A 27,824-nucleotide genomic window follows, 5' to 3' on the forward strand; every position below is an offset into this window, starting at 1 on the left:
GCTGGCTCCTAATCGCTCACCTGCCTGCCTGCCTGATAGCCCCTAACTGCCACCCTCTGCTAGCCTGATAGCCCCTCACTGCCTCTGCGTGCCAGCCTGATCGCCCCTAACTGCCCCTACCTGCCAGCCTGGTTGCCCCTAACTGCCCCCCGCTGCTGGCCAGATCGCCCCCAACTTCCCACCCCCCGGCCTGGTTGCCCCTAACTGCCCCCCCACCGGCCTAGTTGCCCCCAACTGCCCCTTCCGCCAGCCTAGTCACCCCTCACTACCCCCCTGCCAGCCTAATTGCCCCCAACTCCCCCCCCCACCAGCCTGGTTGCCCCCAACTGCACCCTGCCCCCGCCGACCTGGTCGCCCCTAACTGCCCCCGCCACGCCGGCCTGGTCGCCCCACTCAGCCTGCTTGTTCAGTCATTTGGTCGTCCTCGGGCTGGCCCTGGGCAGCTAGGCAGCCGACATCCGAGGCTTGCCAGCACCGCGGGCCAGCCCTGGGCAGCTGGGCAGCCACCATCCAAGGATTGCCTGCGCCTCGGACTGGCCCTGGGTGGCTGGGGGGCTGAGGGGACTGGGGAACTCTGGAGGCAGGCACAAGGAGCAGCTGGACCCACCTGGGGGCGGGCCCGGCCGTGCCATGCGCCTGCCACCCCCGCCAATGCGCCTGCCGCCCCGGCGGGGCTGAGGGAACTGGGCACCGTCATCTTGTGGCTGTGGGTGCCGCCATTTTTGAGGGTGTGGCAGTCAATTAGCATATTCCCTCCTTATTGGCTCTGGGCGTCGTCATCTTTGTGAGGGTGTGATGGTCAATTAGCATATTCCCTCTTTATTAGATAGGATCAGATATGTTGAAAGAAGGGGCCTGACAGCTTGGGAAAGCTAGGAGAACTGGTGTTTTCCTGCAGCCATCTCATCTACGAAGTGTGGGATTGGGAAATAGAAAAAATACTTCTACATAGTTCTGATTCTGAGCTAACTCGACTATATTCCTGAACATTGTCTAAGCTTCATTCATATTTGTGCACTTCTTATATAGATAATCTTAAAAAATGTTTAACCACCCAGGCCAGTGTGGGTCAGTGGTTGAGCACCAACCTCTGAACCAGGAGGTTGAGGTTTAACCTTTTGCACTCGGATGTCAAGTGTGACTCGACATGGTTAGCATCGGTAGCAGCTCGTATGTCGAATTGTATTGAATGTATCAATAATTTGAAATATAAAAAAATCCAAATAAATAAGTTTGTATGAAAAGAAACTCCAGTTTTTTATTCTACTGCCGCGCTTTGTAAAATCTGGGGTATTTAAAAAATTAAATCCCGAGTAGAATAAAGGAATCGAGAAAAAAGCAAGCGAGTGCAAAAAGTTAATTCCCAGTCAGGACACATGCCCAGACTGTGGGCTTGATTCCCAGTGTGGGGCAGGCAGGAGGCGGCCGATCAATGACTCTCTTCATTGATGTTTCTATCTCTCTCTCCCTCTCCCTTCATCTCTAAAATCAATTTTAAAAAAAATGTTTAACCAAGATATGTTTATTTTCTTAATCTAAGACTCACAAGTGGAACAGTTATATAAAATTTACAGAAGGGAGAACCGTGCACAAAACTGAGGCAAAATTGTGCTTAATTTGGACCAGGATTGACGTTCTGCTTACCAACACTTACTCAAAAGCTGGAAGAATCACGCTACCTGATATCAAATATACTACAAGGCTATAGTCATCAAAAAGGATGGTACTGGCATGAAAACAGACATATAGATCAACAAAACAGAATAAAGAGCCATGAAATAAACCCTTGCCTTTATGGTCAATTAATATTTGATGAAGAAGGCAAGAACATAAAATGCAGTAAAAATAGTCTACTCAATAAACGGTGTTGGGAAAAATGGGGGGTGGATGAAAAAAGTGAAGGGATTAAGGAAAGAAAAAAAAAATCTTCTTAGACACAGACAACAGCATGGTAATTACCAGAGGGAAAAGAGGGTAGGGGACGTAGAAGAGGGTAAAGGGGAGATAAATCGTGATGGAAGACTTGACTGGGGCTGGTAAACATACAATACAATATACAGATGATATATTATAGAATTGTACACCTGAAACCTATATAATTTTATTAACCAATGTCACCCCAATAAATTCAATAAAAATTTTAAAAAGGCAAATACGATTTATGGTCTGCAAAGATCCCTAAGAGCCAGGATTATTTCTAGCTTGACCAACATTAGCTCCCCACTGTCTAGCATATGGGAACACTTAAATAATTACTGAATAACTGACTAGTGATAAACAAGTTTCAGAAGGGTTTAGTTAGAGTAATGCATAACAGTCACAGTAGTCTATAAAAGATAAATATTTGAAGCTATATCATAACCTTTTACAATGAAAACTAAAACTGCCAAACTACCTGCATAGTATATCTTCTGCAATCACATGTTGGAAGTAATGAAGTATAGCTCTTAGACCATGGATTCTGAATTTGAAGTCAGACAGAATTGTTTGAATTTCAACCCTGCCTCTTATAGATATGTCACCTTGCCACCTGTAAAACAGGGTAACTTCTACCTCACAGTGTACAGTATATGAGATAGTGTATATATAAAGCTCTCTGAACACAGTAAGAGCTCCATCGATGCATTAGAAGGAGCTTATTACCCAGACTGCCTCCTAATTTTTGAAACAGTTCTCACAGGGCTATACTAGTACTCCTGCAATAGTAAACAACTAGTCAAAAAAAGGAAAACTAGTCAATAAAAATTTGAACCTGGGCATAAAAACTACTTTAAAGAAGTAATTTAAATTACTCAGAAGACCTTAAGTTACTCAGAGCTAAACGCGAGTTACCTTTGTGAGTATTAAAAGTGATGCCTCTAATTATAACCAAAACAAGTGGGTAGCCTGAGTACCGCCAAAGGAATGTGCTCAATCCAGTCAACACTCCTAACCACACGAGGTTCCACCTTCTTGTTAAAACTTGAGCTTCCTCTTTGCCTTTAAGTCTGTCAACAAATCGTGTAATAGATGAAACGGTAGTCTCTATTAATAAGAGTTGTATTTACAAAATCCTTTCCTCTGATCACGACATAGAAATAGTTCCCTGGGTAGAAAGAAAAAAACCAATGCCAGATTTTAAGGCCTTTGTCCATGCCTTTGACATGGTACTTAAATTACAGACCATGTTGCAGGACCTTGAAAAATGTCAACTACACATCCCAAAAGGCTAACGAAAGAGGACACTCAGTCCACGCCATACCAGGAGGAATCTTCTACCTCTGCAAAATAAAGCCAATCTTCAAAAACAAGAAATACAAAACCCCAAGTCCTAAATACCTAACAATATGATACATAATTATATGATCAGATGGAAGACCAAAGTTCATCACAAGTGATTTATCAAAGAACAAATACATTTTACTTAAAATGTTAAAAAATAATGAAGTCCAATATGCTGGTTACTTCATTCTTACACTACTGACACCAAAATCCTGCACTCAAGAATATCCTGATTCCTATTAAATTTGCGGCAATATATGTTTGTTTATAAATATTTTAAGTAGTAACCATATCCAAAAGAACAACCACAACCAAAAAAGGCAGGGAGAATTCTAGCACACACACACACACACACACACACACACACACACACACACACACACACCAGGGGCTTCTAATGAGTTTGGTGAATATATTTATTAAAGGTACAAATTAAAATTCTATTGACCCAAGCCTCCAACTGCAAAAGAACCACACAACAGAAGTCGCCTGTCTGCCCCCATCTACTGAGGAGATGCGGTATTTAGGTCATGCCATAAACCAGAATGTAAATAAGTATAAGCTGCAGTATGCAATCCCGACTATACTTCACTGAGCTGTGATCCTACCAAGCCTTTCCCTCTTTTAGGACATTTTACTTTTGGTCATTCCAAAGTGGAATATATAGGATTTAAAAGGCAAACTGAGACCTATTAGGCAATTTAAAACATTTATCAAAATTGGAATTTACAGATACACACATATAAAATAAGCTTTGTTCAACGTCATGTATTACATTATTGTTTCTAATTTTAAAAAGGGACATTTATGCTTTTCAGTAATAGGGAACAAGTTACATAAATTAAGGAAACCCAGGTAGCTTATATGCAGCTATAAAATTCAATTCATAAATTCGGAACACTGACTTTATGAGGAAAAAACCTCAAGGTACAAACTAATATGCTCCTATCTGTTAGAAAAGAGTAGAGTGGGAAAAATATATTTACATATTTTTGCATAAAATATAACTATAAGGATACATAAGAAACTAGAAAATCTGGCTGCCTCAAGGTAGGGGAAATGGGGAACTAAGAGTGGGAGTGGGGACGAAGTGAATGTTTAAACTAATTCTAAAACACTGATTTTTCTTAAGTGATTGCTAATTTTTAAAACAAGTCCTTTGTAAGTCTGTTTAATCATTTATAAAATGGGAGGAAAAAATAATACCTACTTAATAGAGTTACCGTGACAAAAGAGATCTTGCATATAAAGTGATTCCTACAATTCCTAGTCCACTTTTCAAAATCACTTACAGCATCTCTGGCCCTTATTCCTTGTACCTTGTATGGTGTTGCACACCTAACTGTATCTTAAGCAACTACTGTAAAATAAATGAATGAGACCTTTCTGAAAGTATCACCAGATTTCCCATCAGATAGCATTCTGCAAAAGTATTGTATTTTAGGAAATCAACCATCTTCATACTTACAGGGATGCTCCAGACCTGTATTCCATCACTGTAGCCAATCATAATCAGCAAAGGCGGCTCATTCCCAGTACTGTGTATTTCATGAAATTCCAGATTTCTTGATGTATCTACATTAGAATTAAATAACAGGAATTAAAAAGACACAATGTCAGTCAAGAAAGCAACATACTTCTTTAATGCCATTAGTACTACAATTGTCTCACAAAAAAAATAAGTGCAAAAGTATTTGGAAGACCTCATTAAAGAAAGTGAACAGCCCGGCCGGTGTGGCTCAGCAGTTGAGCAATGACCCAAGAACCAACAGATTGCCGGTTCAATTACCAGTCAAGACACATGGCTGGGTTGTGGGCTATTCAGTTCACTGACACCCCTGCCTCCTCCCTTTAGACTCATCTTAGATACTCCTCCAATCTTTGTTTTTTATCAATCATCTCAGTAATTTCTGTCAATAATCTACATTCTCTTATCCTTTTTGTGGGATCTTTGCATAGCATCCAAATAGCAAAACCCTATTCCTAGGTGAACCCAAGTACCCACTATCCTAGTATGTTCTATGACAGCCATATACTGAAATAGAAACATCATTGTGGGACAGAATTGGTACACTATAAATTAAATTACCTCCACAAGCCTCAACTGGACGCTCAGAACTGCACAACAAATGTATTGTTTATAGAACTTAATTTATAATTTCTTCAATGACTTCCTTAAACTTTGTCCCAGTCCTGACTCCGCCCACTCCTCACTCCAATAATCTGTCTCATACTGCACAGGGAAACTAGAAACTTCCTGTTGCCAAAGACCTATTTGCATCTGTGGCAGCCTCTTCACCTTCCATCCTATTACAAACAGTTGTCTTTCCTGCTGTCTAAAGCAAACCCCTCCATCCGTGCTTTGGGTCCCATCCTCCACCACCTTCTCAGGAGCCCTTTTTGCAATCATTCCTTTTCTGTATCTTCGATTCCTTCCATGCTATTGGATAGTTTCAAGGAGCATTTACACATGCTGACGTATTCCCTATTTTTTCAAATAAACCAGTACCAGTGGATTTTAGATATAAGTAATGTAGATAAAATTAAACTCTGAAATATAATACAGAAAAGTATTTTCATTATGACAGTATAGGGCAGTGGTTGGCAAACTCATTAGTCAACAGAGCCAAATATCAACAATACAACAATTAAAATTTCTTTTGAGAGCCAAATTTTTTAAACTTAAACGTCTTCTAACGCCACTTCTTCAAAATAGACTCGCCCAGGCCGTGGTATTTTGTGAAAGAGCCACACTCAAGGGGCCAAAGAGCCCCATGTGGCTCTTGAGCCGCAGTTTGCCAACCACGGACTTAAGTCATCCTACTCAGGGAGACAGCAGAAATCCAATTAGTGCCATTTGCCAACCACACCCAAGGACAGAAGAGAATAAATCTCATTTTGGTACATCAGCATAAAGTTGATGAATATTCTATTGACATCCTCCCTAAGACTTCCCCTAAACACCCAGCCTTTAAAACCCCTCAAAAGGAAGGTCAGGCCCTAGCTGGTTTGGTTCAGTGGATAGAGCATCGGCCTGTGGACTGAAAGGTCAAGGGCACGTGCCGGGATTGTGGGCTCGACCCCCAATAGGGGGCATGCAGGAAGCAGCCAATCAATGCTTCTTTCTCATCAGTGATGTTTCTCTCTTTCCCTCTCCCTTCCTCTCTGAAATCAATAAAATATATTTTTTTTAAAAAGGAAGGTCAGAAGGTCCAGTGCATGCTCTCCCTCCCAGCAGCATGCCTGTGCCTCCCCCACCTCCACCCCTGAACCTTCCCCCCTCTTCTTTCCCCACAGGCAGGCATCTCCTAAATTCTAAGGGACTCCATGAGGCTTGCAACGAGGGCATCAATGGGTAGCAGCCACTAATCCCAGACAACCCCCTGACCCTGTCCCGAAGGGCACCCTTTTCTCTGGCTTCTTAGTGAGCCAAAGCAGACCAGCCTAAGCTGATTTCCCCAGCCCGTTCTTATTTCCCTGCCTCCAGCTTTAATAAAAGTCTTCTAAAATTCACCTGGACTCGTGTTGTGAAATTTTTCCTGCACAAAATCAAGAACCCACACACTACCAGCTGGCCCTAGGCAGACCAGTTCAGGGCCTGGTCCCCTTTCCAGTAACATTAGCACAAGAGATTCACAAATTCTACTGCATTATTTTTTACATTAAAATGAAGAACTTCTGTTAATCAGGAGCCACTCTTACCACAAGAGTGAAAAGGCAAGCCACAGCATGGGAGAAGAGTCTTGCAACAAGCATAACCCCACAGGGATTCATCCAGTACATGTAACAATTAAAAATCGATATGAAAGATAAGTCATTAGAAAAATAGGCAAGAGACATGAAACAGCACTTCAAAAAGAGGATATTCAAAAGATCAATAAGACACGAAAACTGGCTGGACTTCATTTGCTGTAATCAAGGAAATGCTAATTAAAACCACAATGACAAAACCAAGTGTTGGGAGGATGTGGAGCAAATGGATTGCTTATTCACTGCTGGTAAATTTAATTATTACAACCACTTTGGAAAACAGTTTGACAACTTACTCAAGTCAAAGATACCATGCCCTTTAACAGCAGTTCCACTCTAGGTATACATGCTCATTAGAAGCACGAGCACACACATATACACTAAGAGACATGCATAAGAATATCCATAGCAAAACTATTTGAAAAGAGCCAAAAGCTACAATCAATGCAAAGGTCCATCAACAGAATGGACAAACACAGTGTTATATTGATACAATGGGATACTTTTGGGCACAGAAAAAAGAATGAACTACTACCATACACCATAACATGAATGAACCTCACAGACATAATGAGCAAAATAAGCCAGACACAAAAGAGCTTATATTGAATAATTCTATCTATATGAAATTCAAAATCACCAGGAAATTAGTAATATTCTTTTTGTTACCCTACATGATGGTTACAGAGGTGTTGGATTTGCAAAAATTTCACTGATCTACACTTTAGTTTTGTGTTCTTTACCATGATGTTTGCACAATATAAAGGTTTATAAAAATCATAAATTAAAGCAACAATATCCTTCTCCCTGTATTTGATTTCATCACTCTCCTCTCCCTCTAGAAGCTAAATTCCTTGATTGAGTTGTCTATAACTGTCATCTATTTTTTATTTCTCATTCACCCAAAAATACATTCCAGGATGGTTTCTGCCCCTAACACTCCTCCAAAGTGACTTTTGCTATAGTCGCCAATCACCTCCAAGTTGTTGTTAAAGAGAAAACTATAGGCCCAAAATGGCATCCCTCATGCTAAAAGCCCCTGATACCAAACCTACATTTACTACCTGACCTAACTGCAATTTCAACCTCTCCCAGAAACTTACCAGTCTGGAATTTTATGGTCAAGCACTGGTAAGGTTATCTGTTAAGAGGACCCTCTCCATCCTCAATCTGCATAACAAAAACCACTCAGGCCCTGGCCAGTGTGGCTCAATTGGTTGAACATCGGCCCATATACCAAAGAGTCCCTGGTTCAATTCCAGGTCAGGGCTCGTGCCGTTTCAGGCTCGATACTCAGTGTGGAGCGTGCAGGAGGCAGCCGATCTCTCTCTCTCACTCTGTCTCTCTCCGTCTCTCTCTTCCTCTCCCTTCTTCTCTCTCTAGCACAATAAATATACTTCTTTTAAAAAAAAACAACCACCTGTATCTCTTTCCCCCAGTGATGTTCAGCCCAAAAATAATCCTTTCTTTTCTTTTCTCCCTTGCCCTCTTCTTCCTAAAAATACCTTCCATTTTGTACAAGCCCTTGGAGCACCCTTCTGGTTGCCAGAAGGGGTGCTACCCAATTCATGAATCACTTGTAACCCCACCCCAATGAATTTCAGTGAATTTCTTGTAACCCCTTACATCTTCCCCTTTGATTCTGATGTATAAAACTGCTTCCCGGCAATTGTCATCAGTTTGACTCAAATAAACTCATAAAAATTCCCTACAGGTTTGAATGTTTCCCTTTTCTTCTCACAGTATACCCTCCCCTAGGTGATCCCATTGCTTCAGTTAGTATCTCTTCAGCATGAGTTGGTGGGTATCTCAATAGTAGAGCAAATTCCACTCAAAAATCATTATTTTTCTCCCCACATCTGATCTTCCAGGGTTCCCTCTTTCAGTGAAAAAGCAGCATCAGGAACCACCTTCTTCCTTCCTTCTAGCAATAAACCTCCCCCTAAACCCTGTCTTTCTAAACAGCTCTCTTCTTACACCACAACCCCGTCCTAGCTCCGTCTATTCCAAAAGCATAAGGAACTTCCCTTATCCACCACTGCCCAACAGTCACAGTGCTCTCTCTAAAACACAAATAATGACATACCTCCTCACCTCCATTCTCTACATTAGGGACTTCCTGCTGCCCAAATATAAAGATCAAAACATAGCTTATGGTCAATAATGCTGGGGGGTTTTTTCTTTTCTTTTCTTAAAAAAAAAAAAAGGAATGGAGAGAGAGACAAAAACATCAATGATGAGAGAGAATCATTAATTGGCTGCCTCCTGCACTCCCCACACTGGGGATTGAGCATATGCCCTGACCGGGATTCAAACTGTGACCTCCTGGTTCAACCACTGAGCAACACCAGCCAGGCTTAATGCTGATTTTTTTAATAGAAATTCATCGACATAAAGTTAATAGCACATGATCCTATTTCCAGCAAAATTCAGAATTATAAGCTTATTTTCCTAGGGCATAATTAATTCTCTTTATATCTAACACTTAATGGTCATTCCTAATTTTCAGTGTGCTTTGGTATAGATACATCATCTAATCTGACACACATATATAATCCTGTTTTATATGCAGAACCAGAGCCAATTTAATTTTATCACTGACAAGAACAAGTTAGGTATAATTTACTCAAAGCTGAAGGGAAATCTCAGGACTTTTTTTTTTTTAATAATGCTTTTTATTTTATTTTATTTTATTTTTTTCTGTTCATCCTCACCCAAGGACATTTTTCCATTGATATTTAGAGAGTGGAAGGATGGGGGAAAGACAAAGAGAGAGAAACATCAATGTGAGAGAGACACATAGATTGGTTGCCTTCCCTATGTACCCCAACCAGGGATGGGGATCGAGCCTGCAACTGAGGTACAAGCCCTTGAATGGAATCGAACCCAGGACCCTTCAGTTCAAAGGTCGATGCTCTATCCACTGAGACAAACCAGCTAGGGCTCAGGACTCTTGATACACAATCTATTCATCTTTCTACTATAGCTACCACCTTGATCACAGGTTGTTAGGTTTAGAAGGGCTCCAAGGCCACATATAAAAACCCTGAGGTCATTATGTGAACAAAATCTCCTTTCTCTTAATTTAGATTATGGTTAGTCACTTGTGCTATTTTTATTTCTCTGGATGGAGATAAGCACAAATGCCCTCCTTCTAAAGGATGACCACCCTCAAGATAACACATAATCTTATTAACTATCCTATCATTCACTCCTTGTTTTGTTTGTTCCCACCTTCAAGTAATCTTCCTTAATTTCAAATGCATTAAAGAAGCTGCAAAACTCTTTTCCTGGAGCAACTGAGATCTTGCTCCCAGCATATGTTGTCAGTTAGGCTCAAATAAACTATTATACAAATTCTCTACAGGTTTGGATCTTTCTTACATTGACACAAGCTATATGAATAGGTTTCAAAAAACATCTCCTATGAAAACAGTATGGTGGTACCTCAAAAAATTAAAAACAGAATTACCATATAAACCAATAATCCCACTTATGAGTATATACTCAAAAACAATTGAATGCAGGCACTCAAAGCAATATCTATACACCCATGTTCATAGCAGCATTATTCACAAAGCCTAAAGGGGGACACAACCCAAATGGAACATCAAAGGACAAATAAAGAACAAAATGTGGTGCACACACACAAAGGAATATTACACAGCCTTAAAAATAAAAAAAACACCTACACATGCTACAACATAAATGAATCTGAGGACATTATACTACGTGAAATGAGCCAGTCACAAAAAGACAAATACTATATGACACCACTTATGAGGCTCTTGAGTAGTCAAATTCAGAGTCATAAGTAGAGCTGTGGTTGCCAGAGACTAGTGGGAAGGAGAGAATGTGAAATTGTTGTTTAATGGATATAAAATTTCAGTTTTACAAGATGAAAAGTTCTAGAGATCAGTTGCATAACAAAGTGAATGTGCAGTAGGTCCTCCATTAATAAATTTCATTCAATATCATTTCATTATTATGTTGATGAGATACTGTAGGCAATTAACTCTTTTTTTTTTTTTGATTGATTGATTTTTAGAGAGAAAAAGAGGAAGGGAGAGAGAGAAACATCCATGATGAGAGAGAATCATGGACCGGCTGCCTCCTGCACGCCCCCTACTGGGGATCGAGCCTGCAACCCGGGCATGTGCCCTTGACCGGGAATCGAACCCATGACCTCCTGGTTCCTAGGTCAACGCTCAACCCCTGAGCCACGCCAGCCGGGCAATTAACTCTTGTTTATATCAATTAGCCTATGTTAAAACTGGTTTCCTTATACTTCGTTTCACCATAGTTCCAAGAACCTATCAACAATGTTAACTGAGGACTTACTGTACATAAGACTACTAAACCATACACTTAAAAATGGTTAAAATAATACACTTTATGTGCATTTTACCATAATTAATCTTTTTATTTCCATTAAATCAATCACTTGCAACTGAAGAAGGGGCTGTTGAATATAAAAACTGGTACCTAAGTATAGTACTAGACTTCATATTAGAATGCCAAGTCAAGAAAGGCGATGGAGTGCAACGAGCTTCCCCCTCACAGATTAGAGACCTGGCAGTTCTGGTTATACTGCAGCGAAACAGCTGGATAACCTAGTGTGCTTTGGGTCTCAAACCATATGCACACCTTTAGGGAATTTGATAGAAAAATATCAGGATGTGAAACTTCTTTGGCTACTTCTTTTTCAGTATGGTACCTTAAGGAAAACAAGCTTAGGCATGAATCAGACTGTCTGAAAGAGAAACAGAACAGTGATCATGATACAAAAGGCCCTTGTCCTACTCTCTAATGACCTCCAAAAGTTGTCATCTCTACCTAACAACAGCCAAAATTAGAGCATGGATTAGGAATGGAGATACCTAGGAGGATGCAGGACTGGTTCCCCAACCCCCAACCATGATAAACCGTATCAACGGGGATGCAGGCTGGAGGGAAGGGGCTACCTGGCAGCACTTTATAATTTTAAGCAAAAGAGCAGAGCTCCCAGGACTGTTGGAAGAAACAGAAGCAATCACCAAAGCAGAGTTCAATTCAAACACGGCATTATAATTAGTAACAAAGAAGGAAAAGGAAGGACTTATGCTAAAAAACAAAGAAATTTGAGCCATAAAAAGAAAATGTAAAATACAGTAAGCTTTCAAAAAGAGATACTGTAGGGAAAGTTTATAAATCATAAATAATCACCCCTACAAATGAATGTTTTGTTCCCCATAAAGAGGGCCCAAGAAGTTGTCATTTGAATGAACCAGCTGATAGAGAATCCAAAATTCAGAAGAAACCAATTAGCAGAGGCGATACTTAGCCTCTCTCATCCTGGACAGTAGCTTTTTTTTTTTTTTCATGTTCTTTATTGATTTCAGAAAGGAAGGGAAAGGGAGAGAGAGATAGAAACATCAATGATGACAAAGAACCACTGATCAAGCCCACAACTCGGCCATGTGCCCCTGACCGGAACTGAACCCAGGACCCTTCAGTCCACAGTTCGACACTCTACCCACTGAGCCAAACTGGCCAGGGCCTAGACAGTAGCTTTTAAAGGAAAATAGGCATTACCATTTTAAAAGTCTAGAGGAGACAAAGACTCAAGAGTATGGTATCAATCAAGGTCCAATTAGGAAATTAAAACAACTCAGCGTATTTGTAACTGGGAATTTAATGCAGACAACTGGTAGTGGTAGCTGAGAAGGAACTGTGAGGCAGCCTACTGGATTAGCATCAGCAGGAAGTCATTGCTACCCCTAGCCTAGGAAGACACAGAGGAGTGCAGGGTGCTGAGGTCACCTGGTAAAAACTGGACTGCCAGTACAACTGCCCAAAGGAACCTAAAACCACAGAGAAAATGCAGCCACTGACAGGGAGGAGAGATAATATAATCTTCCCTCTCTCCCATCCTCCCGTTCAATTTCTCACCAGTGCCTCCACAACTCAGCCAGCTAACAGACAAGGTAGCCTGGGAAACATTCCGGGGCAGCCGCCTCTCACCTGGACTTAAAGTTTTAAGGCTAGGCCCTATGTTACCATTGCTTTCAGACTTGTACATATCATATTAGTTCTAATGAAGTTTCTGTAATGTGGTAATGCTATTTTAAATTAAACACAAATTGAGTCCGAGTGGAGCGAGCGAGCGGAGTGGTTGTGTACTTGTGTCTCGGAGACCGGTAGCGCTTGCAGCATGGCTGACCAAATGACTCAAGAGCAGATTGCAGAATTCAAAGAAGCTTTTTCACTATTTGACAAGGATGGTGATGGAACTATAACAACAAAGGAATTGGGAACTGTAATGAGGTCTCTTGGGCAGGATCCCACAGAAGTAGAGTTACAGGACACGATAAATGAAGTGGATGCTGATGGTAATGGCACAATCGACTTCCCAGAATTTCTGACAATGATGGCAAGAAAAATGAAAGACACAGACAGTGAAGAAGAAATCCGAGAAGCATTCTGTGTGTTTGATAAGGATGGTGATGGCTATATTAGTGCAGCAGAGCTTCGCCATGTGATGACAAACCTTGGAGAGAAGTTAACAGATGAAGAGGTTGATGAAATGATCAGGGAAGCAGATATTGATGGTGATGGTCAAGTAAACTATGAAGGGTTTGTACAAATGATGACAGCAAAGTGAAGATATTGTACAGAATGTGCTAAATTTCTTGTACAAAATTGTTTGTTTGCCTTTTCTTTGTTTGTAACTTATCTGTAAAAGGTTCCCCCTACTGTCAAAAAAAATATGCATGGCCAAAACCGGTTTGGCTCAATGGATAGAGCGTCGGCCTGCGGACTGAAGGGTCCCGGGTTCGATTCCGGTCAAGGGCATGTACCTTGGTTGCGGGCACATCCCCAGTAGGGGGTGTGCAGGAGGCAGCTGATCGATGTTTCTCTCTCATCGATGTTTCTAACTCTCTATCCCTCTCCTTTCCTCTCTGTAAAAAGTCAATAAAATATGTTCCAAAAAAAAAAAATGCATGTATAGTAATTAGGACTTCATTCCTCCATGTTTCCTTCCCTTATCTTACTGTTAATATCCTGAAACCTTATTTTAGAAAATTGATCAAGTAACATGTTGCATGTGGCTTACTCTGGATACATCTAAGCCCTTCTGCACATCTAAACTTAGATGGAGTTGGTCAAATGAGGGAACATCTGGTTATGCCTTTTTTTTAAGTAGTTTTCTTTAGGAACTGTCAGCATGTTGTTGTTGAAGTTGTAACTCTGCGTGGACTATGGACAGTCAACAATATGTAGTTAAAAGTTGTACTATTGCAAAACGGGTGTATTATCCAGGTACTCATACACTACTTTTTTTTGTACTCCTGGTCCTGTACCAGAAACATTTTCTTTTATTGTTACTTGCTTTTTAAATTTTGTTTAGCCACTTAAAGAAAATCTGCTTATGGGCACAATTTGCCTCAAATCCATTCCAAGTTGTACATTTGTTTTCCAATAAAAAAAAAATTTTTACCCCCCAAAAAATAATTAATTAATTAAACACAAATTTATTTTGAAAACTAAAAAGTTACTAAAAGAGAAAGTAATCTGACTCAAGAATCAGGTCAACCTGAAGCAAACATTGAATGCATAAGCCCCAAAAAGTTAAAACCATACCATTTAAATCTGCATTTTCAAATCTGACCCAGACTATTTTCTCCTTTTCTTCTGTTAGAGGTGTTCCACTGTAAGCCTGCATAGTAAACAGAAATGTTTGAATAAAAGTATTTTACAGCTCTAATATTACTGATGTTCAAAACAAAGAGTAACTTAAAGCCAACACTATCCCTTTACAATTTCACCAATCCTACATCTTAGAAACAGCACATTTTGTAATATTTGTACTCCCAAAGAAAGTTATCCAGGAGTCTGAAAACCTTGGTCAAAAGAGGGTTTTTAAGCTACTAAAATACTGCAGAAGCCCTGACCAGTTAGTTGAAGCATTGTTCCATTACACCAAATGGTTGTGGGTTCATTCCCCAGTCAGGACATGTATGGGAGGCAACCAATCAATGTTTCTCTCTCACATTGTTGTTTCTCTCTCTCCCTTCCTCCCTCTCTTTCTAAAAAATCAATAAAAATCATGTCCCTAAGTGAGGATTTAAACAAGTTTTTTTGAAAAGAATTGCAGAAACCTAAAATATAATAAACATAGTATATTGGAAAGCATTACTATAATTTAAAGGCGCTCAAAAAACTAAGTCATTTCCTATATTAGCCAACAAATAAGAAGTCTTAAAAAAATAAAACTACCTCAGGTATCTATTTAGTTCCCATGTATTTATGATCAGGCAATTTACACTCTACCCAAAATTTTCAAGCGTATTACTTTCTTACAGCATAGGAAATATATTCAATAATACTGTAATAACTATGTATGTACTAGAATTATCAGGGACATCACTTCTTACATTATATAATTGTCTAACTACTAATATATACACCTGGAACTAATATAAAATAATACTGACCATCATCTGTAATTGAAAAATGAAATTTTTTAAATGTACTCCTTGATATTATAAATAGAATGATAGGATAGTACATACATATTACCTCATTTTCCTAAAGCATACAACAATTAAAAGCTTTATTTGCTTTTCTCTTATAGGCTTAAAAATACAGCACAAAAACACAAAAATAAATTCACTTGTTTGTAGTCATACACACAAAAAGGAGTATTACTTTCTTCATGCCTCCAGTTGGAGGGCAGTGTTAGGGGTGGAAAAAAAGTATTACTTTTTCAGTCTCTGATCTGGCCTCTACACTTAACCTATTAGCTAGTTTCTACAAGCCTGCAAGGGTCACAAAGATAAACATAAACTGCCCTGAAGTCATAGGAAAAGTGTCAAGGGTTCTCATCAGTAGTCAAAGGGAGTCATCTCTCCATTAAGCAAGTGTTTTTATTGTGTGAATTTACAAATATTTAGAATGTCAACAAAAGAGCTGCAACATTTTCAATTATAGTGGTTCTCAGTTCAGAGAATTATTATTTAATATGGTATATCAAAAGCATACAAAAACTACCACATAATTTGTGCTATATATGACCTGCTTTAAATTTCCATACCAATTTAAAGTGCCTATACTTACCATACAAAGGTAAAGGACACTGAAAATGCTATTAAAAGTCAGTTACTTTAATTGTAAGTTTACTATACACACAAAAATTCATTTCAATTGTCTTTTAAAAAAAAGTGAGCTGTGAATAGTGCAGTTAATTTCTTTGGAAATGAGAAAAACCCACACTATAATCTACTTTATCTTCAACCATCTCATCCTTATCACCAGTTATCTTCTCATCCTTATCTTCTCCTCTACCTCCTTGGTCTTGCCCTTATCATCTTTGAAAACTATTTTTTAAAAATAATTTTTTTATTTTTAAATAATTTTAGATTACTAAACAGTACAGAAAGTTCTCATATACACCTTAGCCAGATTCCTCTAATGTGAACTACCTAATTTAACTAAATTTTACCTTACCATGGTACGTTCGTCAAAACTCTGAAGCTAATTGATGCATTACTACTAATTAAGCCTCAGATCTCATGGGATTTCACCAGTTTTTCCACTAATGTCCTTTCTCTGCTCCAGGATCCAATCTAAGACACATTACAGTTAGGACTTCTTTTTTCCTATCTCAGGCTCTTCTTCAGTCTGGTAAAGGAGTAACATTTTATCAACATTTCCTTCAGTTTAGCAGAATTATTATCAAGCTGCTTATCACCTGCAGCATTACTCAACATTCTCCCGATTCCTTTGCAACATCTAAAGATGTTGTCCTTTAACTTCTGGGTGATATGCAGAACAAAACAAGGATGAAAGAAGCCTTTCAGTATATGGGGATTCCAGAACTTCTGTTTTCCTCCTCAGGGAGAAATAAGATTTTCATAGAAAGGCTTGTATACTTTTGTTACGTCTTCAGGTTTTCCTCTCTCCTTCCCAGACATGGTATTCTTTTTTTTCTTAATATATTTTATTGATTTTTTACAGAGAAGAACGGAGAGGGATGGAGTTAGAAACATCGATGAGAGAGAAACATCGATCAGCTGCCTCCTGTGAACCTCCTTCTGGGGATGTGCCTGCAACCAAGGTACACGCCTTCGACTGGAATCGAACCCGGGACCCTTCAGTCCCCAGGCCGATGCTCTATCCACTGAGCCAAACCGGTCAGGGCCAGACATGGTATTCTTTACAAGCATTCCTGAGAAAATTCTGTGAAACTAACGGAAGCATCTGAGTATTGCTTCTTGTGTGCCTTCCAGCAGGTTTGCACAAAGAAGGTAAATGACATTACGTCACTTTGCCTCTCAACTTAAGATAATCTTTGCCCATGTTTAGATATTTCATTCCCAGTGATGCACAGACGCACCCAGTGCCCATCCAGCTTTCACTTGCTGTCTTAATGGTGGTTAGCGTACTACCAAACTGACTATTAGCCCTTCTTTTTTGTTGTTAATCCTCACCTGAGAATATTTTTCCATTTTTTAGAGAAAGTGGAAAGGAGGGGGAGAGACAGAGAGAAACATCCATGTGAGAAAGACACATCAATTGGTTGCCTCCCACACATGACCCAACCCGGGCCTGGGATCGAGCCTGCAATGGAGGTGCATGCCCTTGGCCAGAATCAAACCCAGGACCCTTCAGTCCACAGGCCAATTCTCTATCCACTGAGCCAAACCGGCTAGGGCTTAGCCCTCCTTCTTCAACCAAAATCCAACTGCCCTAAACCTCTAATTTAGAGTCCACAACTGCACAACTGACAGGATTTGTTTATTTCTCCTTTTATTCCTTATCTGGTTTCTAACATAGCTACACATTCATAAGTACAAAGTTATTGTTGAATATTGAAAGACACAGCTAAGATCACTATAGACATGTTTTTTTTTACTGTAGAGAAAATACCATTGTGTGCTGTCAAAAGTATAATGTTTAATAACAGCAAATCATTCTATAGGAAAAACATATATAATTTCATATAATTTACTTTACTGCTATTAACACTTGGGCTGACCACACATTTTTACCCTGAAAATGTGAAATTTTCAAAAAGACTTAAATGAGAAGACTTGAGCTTTAACTTTTTTTCTTTGTTAAAATTATTTTTAGCCCTAACCAGTTTTGCTCAGTGGTTAGAGCATTGGCCTGTGGACTGAAGGGTCCTGGGTTCGATTCCGGTCAAGGGCATGTACCTTGGTTGCAGGCTTGATCCCCAGTAGGGGTTGTGCAGGAGGCACCTGATCGGTGTTTCTCTCTCACCCATTTTTTTAACTCTCTATCCCTCTCCATTCCTCTCTGTAAAAATCAATAAAATATTTTTTAATTATTTTTAACAACTTTTCAAAAGTACAATTATTAGATCAAAGGGCACAGCTAAGGGTTTCTATAAGTCATCAATGATATCTCTTGAACACAATGGGAATTCACTCTATTTGTGATAGCTAAAGAAGCTAATGCCACTCTAACACCTTTTCTCCTTTTGGGGGTTATTTAGAGAACCCAAGAATAATTTCCAAGCTCCATGAATTTGATGATTCCCAGAATAGAACAGAAGTTGGAACATAATATCATCAGCAAAAAATATCATTTTCCAAGTGGCTAACCACAAAGTACCAATGGGGGCTTCTGGATTCAATGTGCAATAAAGACTACGATGTACACCTGAGACCCACATAAAATAACAATGAATGTAAATTATAACTGAAAAATAACGTTTACATTTAAAAACATTGAGACTATGAGTCACCAAATCTAGCCTTCCACCTGTTTCATAAAGTTTTATTTTAATACAGCCCTGCCCTTTGGTTTACATAAAAAGCAGTGATGCCCGGCCAGTGTGGCTCAGTGGTTGAGCATCAACCAATGAACCAGGAGGTCACGGTTCAATTCCCGGTCAGGGCACATGCTGGGGGCTGCGGGCTTGATACCCAGTGTGGGGTGTGCAGGAGGCAATCAATCAATGATTCTCTCTCATCACTGATGTTGCTCTCTCTCTTTCTCTCTCCCTTCCTCTCTGAAATCAATAAAAATATTTTTTTTAAAAAGCAGTGCTAGTAGTTGCTACAGAGATTATATGACTTGCGAAAGTTTATCCAGCCCTTTACAGAAACAGTTCGCCAACTGCCGCACTAGACCATGAAGTTTTAAGGATGGTCATAAAGTACCTCCTCAACTTGACAAGAAAATGTCTGCTGCCTAAATTTTTGCTTTCTTTCCAAAATAGAATGACTTACATAACATAAATTTCTTGAATGAATATTCTAATTCTTAAATCAATGACTATGACTTTACTTCCACAGTTACTACTCTGATCCAAATCTTCAGTCAACTGCATAGATTAACCCCTTTCTAATGTATAATGTTCATAAAAACTAAATTAATCATCTATCTTCCAGCATTTTTACCCTATCAGTTTTAGCAGCCTATTTTCAATCTATTACTCACACTTTTCTTGTTTCCCTAGAAAAGTCTCCCTCAAAGCCCCTGACCACAGCCTTTCTTCCCCAGCCAACCAACACAGCTTGCTATGCAGGGTTTCCATTAGCACAAAAGTTGCCTTTGTAAAAATCTGATAAAGAGGCACTCCAGGGCAGGCAAACTACAAAAATTTTGAAATGCCCCTTCCTTGGAACATGCCAGAGCTCAGGGCTTACAAGAAAGGAGCAGTTTGTAGAAGACCTAAGCCTGGCATTCTCAGAAGAATACAGGAAGCTCTCCAGCCACAGGAACTCTGCTGCCTACCATGCCCAGCTAACTAGTTTCCTTCAACATCAAATACCCAACCTCTCCATTCATTTCAATTAATGCTGTTTCCAATGACCTTTGGAACTTAAGCCTTTCACTCTTTCTTGGCTATGTATGCATTCCCTTTGTAATTAAATGTTCAGTCTGTACTACATGTGTAACACTATTTGATATGTTGTTACTACCTCTGGTTGTTTCAAAAAACTTGACTTCCCTTATTCATCTAGTTCTTCAAGGAAAAAAAAAAAAAAGCATGTATTTCTCCTTACATGCCCCGCAGACCTGCAGACCTTGTCATTGTGGCCTATTTTCATTAAAGGTGACTAAACATAATAAATACCAACATTCTTTGGTATTTTCTCATATTTGATGAATACTCTAATACAACTGGAATCTGAAGTCTAGAGTTTTCTAGGACCGTCTGGTAAAACCGATCTCCGAATGTCCTTTCTGAACAGGGCAATTACAGATGCTGTAGCAGTCGGGGAATACTGGCACCACAAGGAGAAAGCAGAAACCTTCCCCTTCAGTAGTTCCACTAAACATTGCTTCCCAAAGGTAATGTTTCACACGAATCGCCTGAGATTCTTACTACAGACACGAATTACTAGATGCCACCTCAATGCCACTCAGTCAAACGCTCTGGGAGAGGGGCCTGGGAATTACTCTTTTCAGTAAGCGTGCCAAGTGATCCTTAGGTTAAGTCTGGGCATCAGTGCCCTAGGGATGATCCCAGGAGGGCAGCTCTCATTCTTCATCGCACAGGGACATCGAGGGAGCGGTAAGGAGCTTCCTTTCTCACAGGCTAAAGTAACAGGGCATACTCTGTGTAGCATAAAAATACTGCTCAATATGAAAGAGACATAGATTTGTGCTCAGTATACAGGATTTAGTTAACATAATACCTAGTTAAGGAAATGTAAAGCATGTATTGCTTGTCTCACTTCAGTCAGGCATCATTTAACCAGGACAAGGGGAAGACGGTGGAAACAGAACCCAACTAGAGGGTCCCAAGTCCCTTCTCTCAACTACCATCTCACCTTGAGTCCTCCTAGGAGAGCACGTTCTGAGGAATAATAATGGTGCCACAGTCAGCACAAAACTCAGGTACATCTAATAACAAGTATAGTTCCTCCCTACCAATATTCAGGATACTAAAACATCAAGTCTTTTTGAAGTTGGTGATACCAGTATCAAGTTTAGGAAACAGTACATTTAAGAGGCTCCCTGGACAAAGGTAAAACCTACTGTTTCGGAAACCTCAGACACTTACCTGTGGCACAACATCCTGTAGGAAAGTCACCACACTTTCCATGTAGGACTGCTCCCTGCAAAGAGGAGAATTAGATCAAATTTATCATGACAGCTTAAGACAAATACGGAAAAGTTCTTCCTAAGCCCTTAGAAAGTCACTCAATATTTTTTTTAAAAGCCTAACTCACATTACCTGATAATTCTGCTAAGCTTTCTTTCACTGAATGTTATTAAATGCAAATGAGATCTTAACAATTCTAAACATCTCTTCTGAAAAGTCATGCTATCTTAACTTGATATAGAGAACTTCTAACTCATACTTGAAGGAGTGATGACAGAAGACTTGGCTAAAGCAGAACCTTCCTCCTGAGTCAGAGCAGACTGCCCTAATTACCAGTAGACCAAGAAAACCTGTTGCTGATGACTCAGTATATAGTGACCTTCACTTTAAATTGGTTATGAACCTAGTCCCTTATATGCATAGAGAAAAATGAATCTGTACTTTTTCTACAGGTAACTTTTGCCGTATACAAAAACGCTCAAGGACACTAAAATATTTTAAATGGGAAGTCAGGAAGTAGAGAAAAAAATTCTTCAAAATACCAAATCAAATTCATTCCAGAGAGATGTGAAAAATTACATTTAGGGAAATAATGAGATCCTAAATCCTGTTTTAAAATATACCTTATATACCTGCAGAACTAATTAAGCCCCAAAACCCCAAAACCCCAAAACATGTGATTAGGCCTCTCTCTCCAAACTCATTTTTCTGCCACTCCCTTAATTTGCTTTACTTCAGTCATATGCAACTTCAATTCCTAGATTACACCAAGCTCTTCTTTTAATCAAGACCTTTACACTAGCTTTCTACCTAAAGTCCTTCCCATACTCTCAGCCTTCCCTTTCAGATCTCCACCTAAACTGTTCCCTCCTCAGAGAAGCCTTCCCTGATAGACTTAAGTCATACTCCCCATTGTCATTCTATCATAGCACACTGCATTGATCAGAGCCTGTAATGACTTTACTTATTCACTGTTTCCCCCACTAGAATGTAAACTCTTATTACAGAAAGGAATCCATCTCTCATATTTACCTTATACCTTCAGAATCTGTAAGCCAGTACTTAGGCATGGAGTTGATGCTCAAGCATTGTTAAAAGAATACTGAATGGAGGTATTTTTTTAAACCACAAAAATTATGTATTGCATTATAAAAAGCAATAAATGTTGAATATGGTGAGGCAGCAAAGACAAACTGCCTGGATTTGATCCAGGTTCCCCTTCTTGGCTGTTACCAAAGAACAATTTACTTAATTTCTCTCTGCTCTGGTCTCTTCACCTGTAAAATGAAGAGTGAAATAGTACCTAACTTATAGCTAATAACATGCTTATTGCCACTGTCCATAGTTAACAAAGACATATAGCCTTGGGAAATGTAGGAGAAAAAAGGAAGTTTTGTGGTAAAATATCATATTACCCATATACTTTTGTTATTCTGAGAAGGCACTCTTTATGTAAGATGCTAAACTTCCCAAGGGAAATAATCCAAAATGTTACAATTGCCTTATGAACATTTTAAAAAGCAGAACTAGGAGGTCACAGTTCAATTCCTGGTCAGGGCATATGCACTGGTGGCAGCATGCAGAAGGCAGCCAATTGATGATTCTCATCATTTATGTTTCTATCTCTCTCTCCCTATCCCTTCCTGAAATCAATAAAAATATGTTTTTTAAAAAAAAAAGCAGAAAAGTTTCAACTCCTTAGCCAGGTATTGAAAGGTCTTAATTGTCCACCTCAACCTATTTCATATAGTAAGTCAACTTTTCTGCTTCTTTCATGAAAATAGCTTACCTTACCCACATCTTCTCAATCAATTACCTTTGCCTAAAATGTACCCTTGATTCTAACTATTCAGCCTTCGAAGTACACTATAAATGTGTACTTTTCAAATCTAAAATACTAAAATATTCACACAAAAATACTCTAAATTCTCATGCTACTTTGCTAGCATCTTTTTTATTGATTATAGTGATTGCAAACATACATATCTTTTCCTTTTTTAAATATGTTTTTAATGATTTCAGAGAGAGGAAGGTAGAGGGAAAGAGATAGAAACATCAATGATGAGAGAGAATCATGGATCAGCTGCCTCCTGTGTGCCCACTACTGGGGACTGAGCCTGCAACCCCGTCATGCCCCCTGTTGGGAAATCAAACCAGGATCACCAGCCGGCTCAAGCATACATATCTTAAAACTACATTAGATTATATGCTCCTAGAAAGTATACATAATAGCCCTGGCTGGGTGGCTCAGTTGGCTGGAGCATCATACTGTACACCAAAAAGGTTTGGGGTTCTTTAATGAACATGAATAGATCCAGAGACAAATGGTAGGAGGGGGCGTTTAGAGAACAACCAAAGGACTTGTATGCATGCATATTAGCATAACCAATGGACACAGACACTGGGGTGGTGAAGGCTTGCCTGGGGTGGGAATGGCTGGGGGGCGGGTGTCAATTGGGGCAAAAGGAGACATATGTAAAACTTTAGACAATAAAAAAATAATAATAAATTTTAAAAAAGGTTTGGGGTTCAATTCCCAGCCAGGGCACATACATAGGTTGAGGGTTCCAATCCTGGTCAGGGCAAATATGGGAGGCAACTGATCGATGGTTCTCTCTCTCTCTATCTGTATCTCTCTTCCTCTCTCCTTTCCACTTTCTAAAAAAAAATCAATAAAAATAAGGATTTTTTTTTTTAAAGTAAGTATCCATATGCTTTGTCAAAGAAGGCTTAAAATAGAGAAATGCAGCCCCAGCAAGTTTGGATTAATGGATAAAGCATAGGCTCCCAGACTGAAGGGTCTCGAGTCAAGGGAATGTACCTCTGTTTCAGGCTAGGTCCCTGGCCCTGGTTGGGGCAATGTGTGAGAGGCAACTATCAATGTGTCTCTCTCACATCGATGTTTCTTTCTCTGTCTCTTCCCCTCCCTTCTACTCTCTCTAAAAATCAATGGGAAAATATACTCAGGTGAGGATTAACAACAAAAATAAAAAAATATATAGACATGTACTCTTTATGACATTGACTTTGAAACTTTCTGACTGAGATCTTAGTGTAAAGAAATACATTTTACATCACAATCTAGTAAAATAGATATAACTCTGTGTGTGCCATAAAACAATACTCTCAACCCTATTTTCTATTAATTCTATTTCTTTTTTGAATAATAGTCCTGATCCAATAAATTGTTTAATAACCCACTAATTGTTAAACCTAGAGTATGAAAAAACATTACTCTTTAAGATTTAGCATAGTGCTTTTCATGTACTGTGTAAATAAATGTGCTGAATTCATCAACTTGACCCTCCAATTATTCCCTTTTTTTGGCCTTGGCAATGATATTTAGCATCCTACAAAGCCAAAATTAAATAGATTCTACAAAGTAATCATTGTTCAAAAAGGAAACCTGAGTGTTAAATCACTATTCTGAATAATCTTTCTTCAGCTATCAGGCTTATTCTGAAATTTGCTTACGTGGCAGCCTGAGGGCGAACCACAACTCCACCAGTACAACGACTGGGTCTTCTCGGGGAATCTGTAGCCATAGCTTCATTCACAAAACCTGTTTCCAGAACAAAAAAATAGAAAAAAATCATTATTGTTGGGAGTAGGGAGAAAGGTTTATGGTTAATTACTGAGATTTTTTTTTTTATTTGAACCAAACCTCAGACCCATAAAACTAGCTAAGACTCTTGCTGGACCCTTTGATCTACTGTTAAGATAAACTAGAAGAGGAAGAGAACCAGATCATGGATGGGAAGTCTAGTGCAGGATCACTTTATAAAAACCAATGTGCTACCTATGTAAGCCAAAATTTAAAAATGTACTGCAATTTTATGTTGAGATAGTTAAAATACACAGGGTACAATATTTCAAGACCAAATGGAATAGTAGGGTAATACCATCCAACTAAGACTGTTGTAATCTGTAAGAAAGCATATTGTAACTGTGGTAATGGATCTTAACTAGACTTACTGTGGCGATTGTTTTCAATATATACAAATACCAAATCATTATGCTGTACACTTAAAACTAATATAATATTATATGTCAATTATATCTTTTAAAAAAAGTCTGCATGGCCCGACCAATGGTTGAGCGCCAAACCAGGAGGTCACAGTTCGATTTCCGATCAGGGCACATGTCCGGGTTGCGAGCTCCAGCCCCAGTAGGGGGCGTGCAGGAGGCAACCGGTAGATGGTTCTCTTTCATCATTAATATTGCTATCTCTCTTCCTCTCCCTTGCTCTCTGAAATCGATATATATAAATAAAGATGAAAAAAAAAGACTGCATGGTCATAATTAGCAAGACTTTTAAAAACAGTTGTATTAACCCCCTGCTATTGGAACCTAATCACCAGTCTAAATAAGTTAAAAAGACATTAGAAGCCCCTTATCCTTTCCCCCTTATCCTTTCCCCTCACATCACTGATTCCTCATCCCTAATAAGCATCTGAATCATTGGGGAGGTTTTAAGAGCATGGAGTGTATTTGGTTAAGGTTTAAAGGAGAACTGACAGCAACATTAAACATCTCTTACAGGGCTCAGGAGAGCCCACAGCCTGGAACTAATTTTGAAAAGCCCCTACAACCCTCACTTCTAAGTAGGGAGCATTCTACCACCTTATTTGACAACTTTGAAACTGATGAGTCCCATATGCTACAACCAAAACACCCTTTGCCCCCACCAGCCCAGGTACCCCTTCCTCAATGGGGATCTTCACCTCCAGCCCCTCAGCCCTCTCATTCCCACACCACCCTTTATTTCCAAACACAGCCTCCCAAGAACTGTCCTATGAGGGCCCTGTCTCCTGAAGACGACCATGGCCAGTTCCTCAGGCCCCACTCTCCTGAAAGACACTCGCACAGGGCTGCCCACTTAACCTCCAACGCCGTGCCGCAGCTGCCCCCCGGCCGCCCTCTGGCCCCTTGCCCTCCCTCCCTCCCCTCCCCCTCCAATCTCCACCGCTTCCCCTCGCCGAATTCCTGCCAGTCAAGCCCTCTCCACTCACGCGGCTGGCCCCTCGTCCTCGCCAAGCCTCCCCAAAGACACAGCCCCGCCAGCCCTCTCACCGGCCGCCCGCCGGTAAACGCTGTTCTCCAGCTCCAGCCTCACTGTTTGGAGTCCCCTCGTGATTGACGGCCACCACTTCCTACCACGCCTCAGCGGAACTGCCTTTCTAGCCAATCCCAGAAGCAAGCTGACTACGGCCGGGCGCCGCCCTTAGAGGTCAGCTTCGCCAACCAGCAAGTAGAAAAGAGGCGGACCCGCCTCCTGAAACGACCCAATCCGCTGGGGCGAGAGGAAAAACAAAACAGTATGTAAATTCGGGTAAAACCAAGGTGTCAGGTTCGGTTGCGAACGCCGGCCGGAGGAATTACGGACATGTGTGTTTTCCGTTGCAGACAGCACCTTCGTGGGTTTGTCAGAAAGCATCACGCCCCAGACTCCTGTGCACCTCACCTGAGCGTCTCAGGCTGGGAATCCGAGGACCCGGACCCTGGTCTGTTTACATAGAATTCTCGCGACAGCTGGTTAGAAGCTCAAAGCACGTGGACATGGCAGCTGCCAATCACTTGTGGTTGGCCACTCATCCATTCCGAACCCGCCTTCTGCCCCGCCCTTGTGGATGTGTTTACCTTCCGGGAAGCTAGGTTAGTAGAGGGTGGTGGGCAGCCCTGGAGCTAAGGAGGTGTTGATCTCAAGGAGGGACGCGGCAAGTAATCTCCTCAATTTAATCTAGGTTTATGGACCACACCTGACTCCTCCCTTCCCTCCTTCTGCCTCCCGTAAGGAAGATATCAAAATCTCGCCGGTGTTGTTTCGTTAGTTACGTTTCTATATAATAATGAATAATAATTATAGCATTTATTGACTTATTGAACAAACGCTCAGTAAACACAAAGGCTCTAAGAAGGAAGTGAATTCTGAGTAAGAACGAGGAAAATACTATGGTTTAAGCAAAGTGAACTGGTATAGAAAACTAGTTAGGAGAGGTAAGCAATGGCCAGACGGACTATGGTTTTGTACAGGATTTATAAGGAGTTTCAATTTTATTTTAGAGTGAGAATCAATTCGAGGACTTTCAGCTAGGCAGTGTCATGATCGTATTTACATTTCTAAAAGATCATTTTTACCTACTAAACAGAAAATAAACTTTTGTCAGGGAAGGGACAAGGGAAGCAGTGGATCAAGTGTGGAGGCTATTTCAGTAGACCAGGTGGGAGAAGGGGTCTAGAAGTGAAGCAGTAGAGGTGAAAAGTTGTGAATTTCAGAACATTTTGGAAGAGAGAATTGAGAGATCTACATAATGCATTGGATGTGGAATAGAAGGAAAAGAGAGAAGCAAAGAAGATGCCTGTGATTTGAGCTTGAGCAACTGAGTGATGGCATTTACAGATAGGATGAGCAGTGGTAAAGTTCCACATTTTGTTTTACATTTCAGATATATTGTATTTCTTCAAATTTATTGTTTATCAGGAGTGACTGAAATGAAAATATAATAGAGTCCATCATCATCATGGAAATGGCTTTAAGAGAAAATTGGTCAGAGGAATATTACTGCTTCCCATTGTCAACCAGTAAATAGTTGCATTTGAATTTCTTTGACTTGGTTTCATACTTTGTGAACTGTAGAAGGAATATTAAGTGTCTCATAGGATTTTTATAGGAGTAAATAAATTTAAAATTCTTAGAACCAGTTAGAAACTTCTCCAAATTAACTAATTACTAATTAACCAATGAATT

The 27,824-nt window shown here is 39.9% G+C and overlaps 2 protein-coding genes across 12 annotated transcripts in view; one reads left to right on the forward strand and one right to left on the reverse strand.

Moving 5' to 3' along the window:
- BCAS3 (BCAS3 microtubule associated cell migration factor) overlaps positions 1–26,560 on the reverse strand; it is a 479,435-nt gene extending 452,875 nt beyond the window's left edge. For 5 of the 11 annotated variants that reach the window (XM_079796989.1, XM_079796987.1, XM_079796982.1 and 2 more), the window contains exons 1-5: positions 26,150–26,220; positions 24,551–24,638; positions 21,035–21,089; positions 14,635–14,710; positions 4,730–4,836 (exon numbers count right to left, since the gene is read on the reverse strand). In XM_079796989.1, coding sequence (XP_079653115.1) covers positions 4,730–4,836; positions 14,635–14,710; positions 21,035–21,089; positions 24,551–24,621 — 309 coding nt within the window. In that variant the 5' untranslated portion in view covers positions 24,622–24,638; positions 26,150–26,220. Of the gene's footprint in view, positions 1–4,729; positions 4,837–14,634; positions 14,711–21,034; positions 21,090–24,550; positions 24,639–26,088; positions 26,221–26,540 lie in introns of those variants that run through there. The other 6 variants (XM_079796983.1, XM_079796991.1, XM_079796985.1 and 3 more) reach the window with 2 other exon arrangements.
- Positions 13,157–13,760, forward strand: LOC307115644 (calmodulin-alpha). Its single transcript, XM_079798948.1, has one exon. The coding sequence runs from the start codon at positions 13,205–13,207 to the stop codon at positions 13,652–13,654; it is 450 nt and encodes a 149-aa protein (XP_079655074.1). The 5' UTR covers positions 13,157–13,204; the 3' UTR covers positions 13,655–13,760.
- Positions 26,561–27,824: the final 1,264 nt, after the last annotated feature.

The sequence above is a fragment of the Cnephaeus nilssonii genome, assembly GCF_951640355.1.
Source record: "Cnephaeus nilssonii genome assembly, chromosome: 19".
Lineage (NCBI taxonomy): Eukaryota > Metazoa > Chordata > Mammalia > Chiroptera > Vespertilionidae > Cnephaeus > Cnephaeus nilssonii.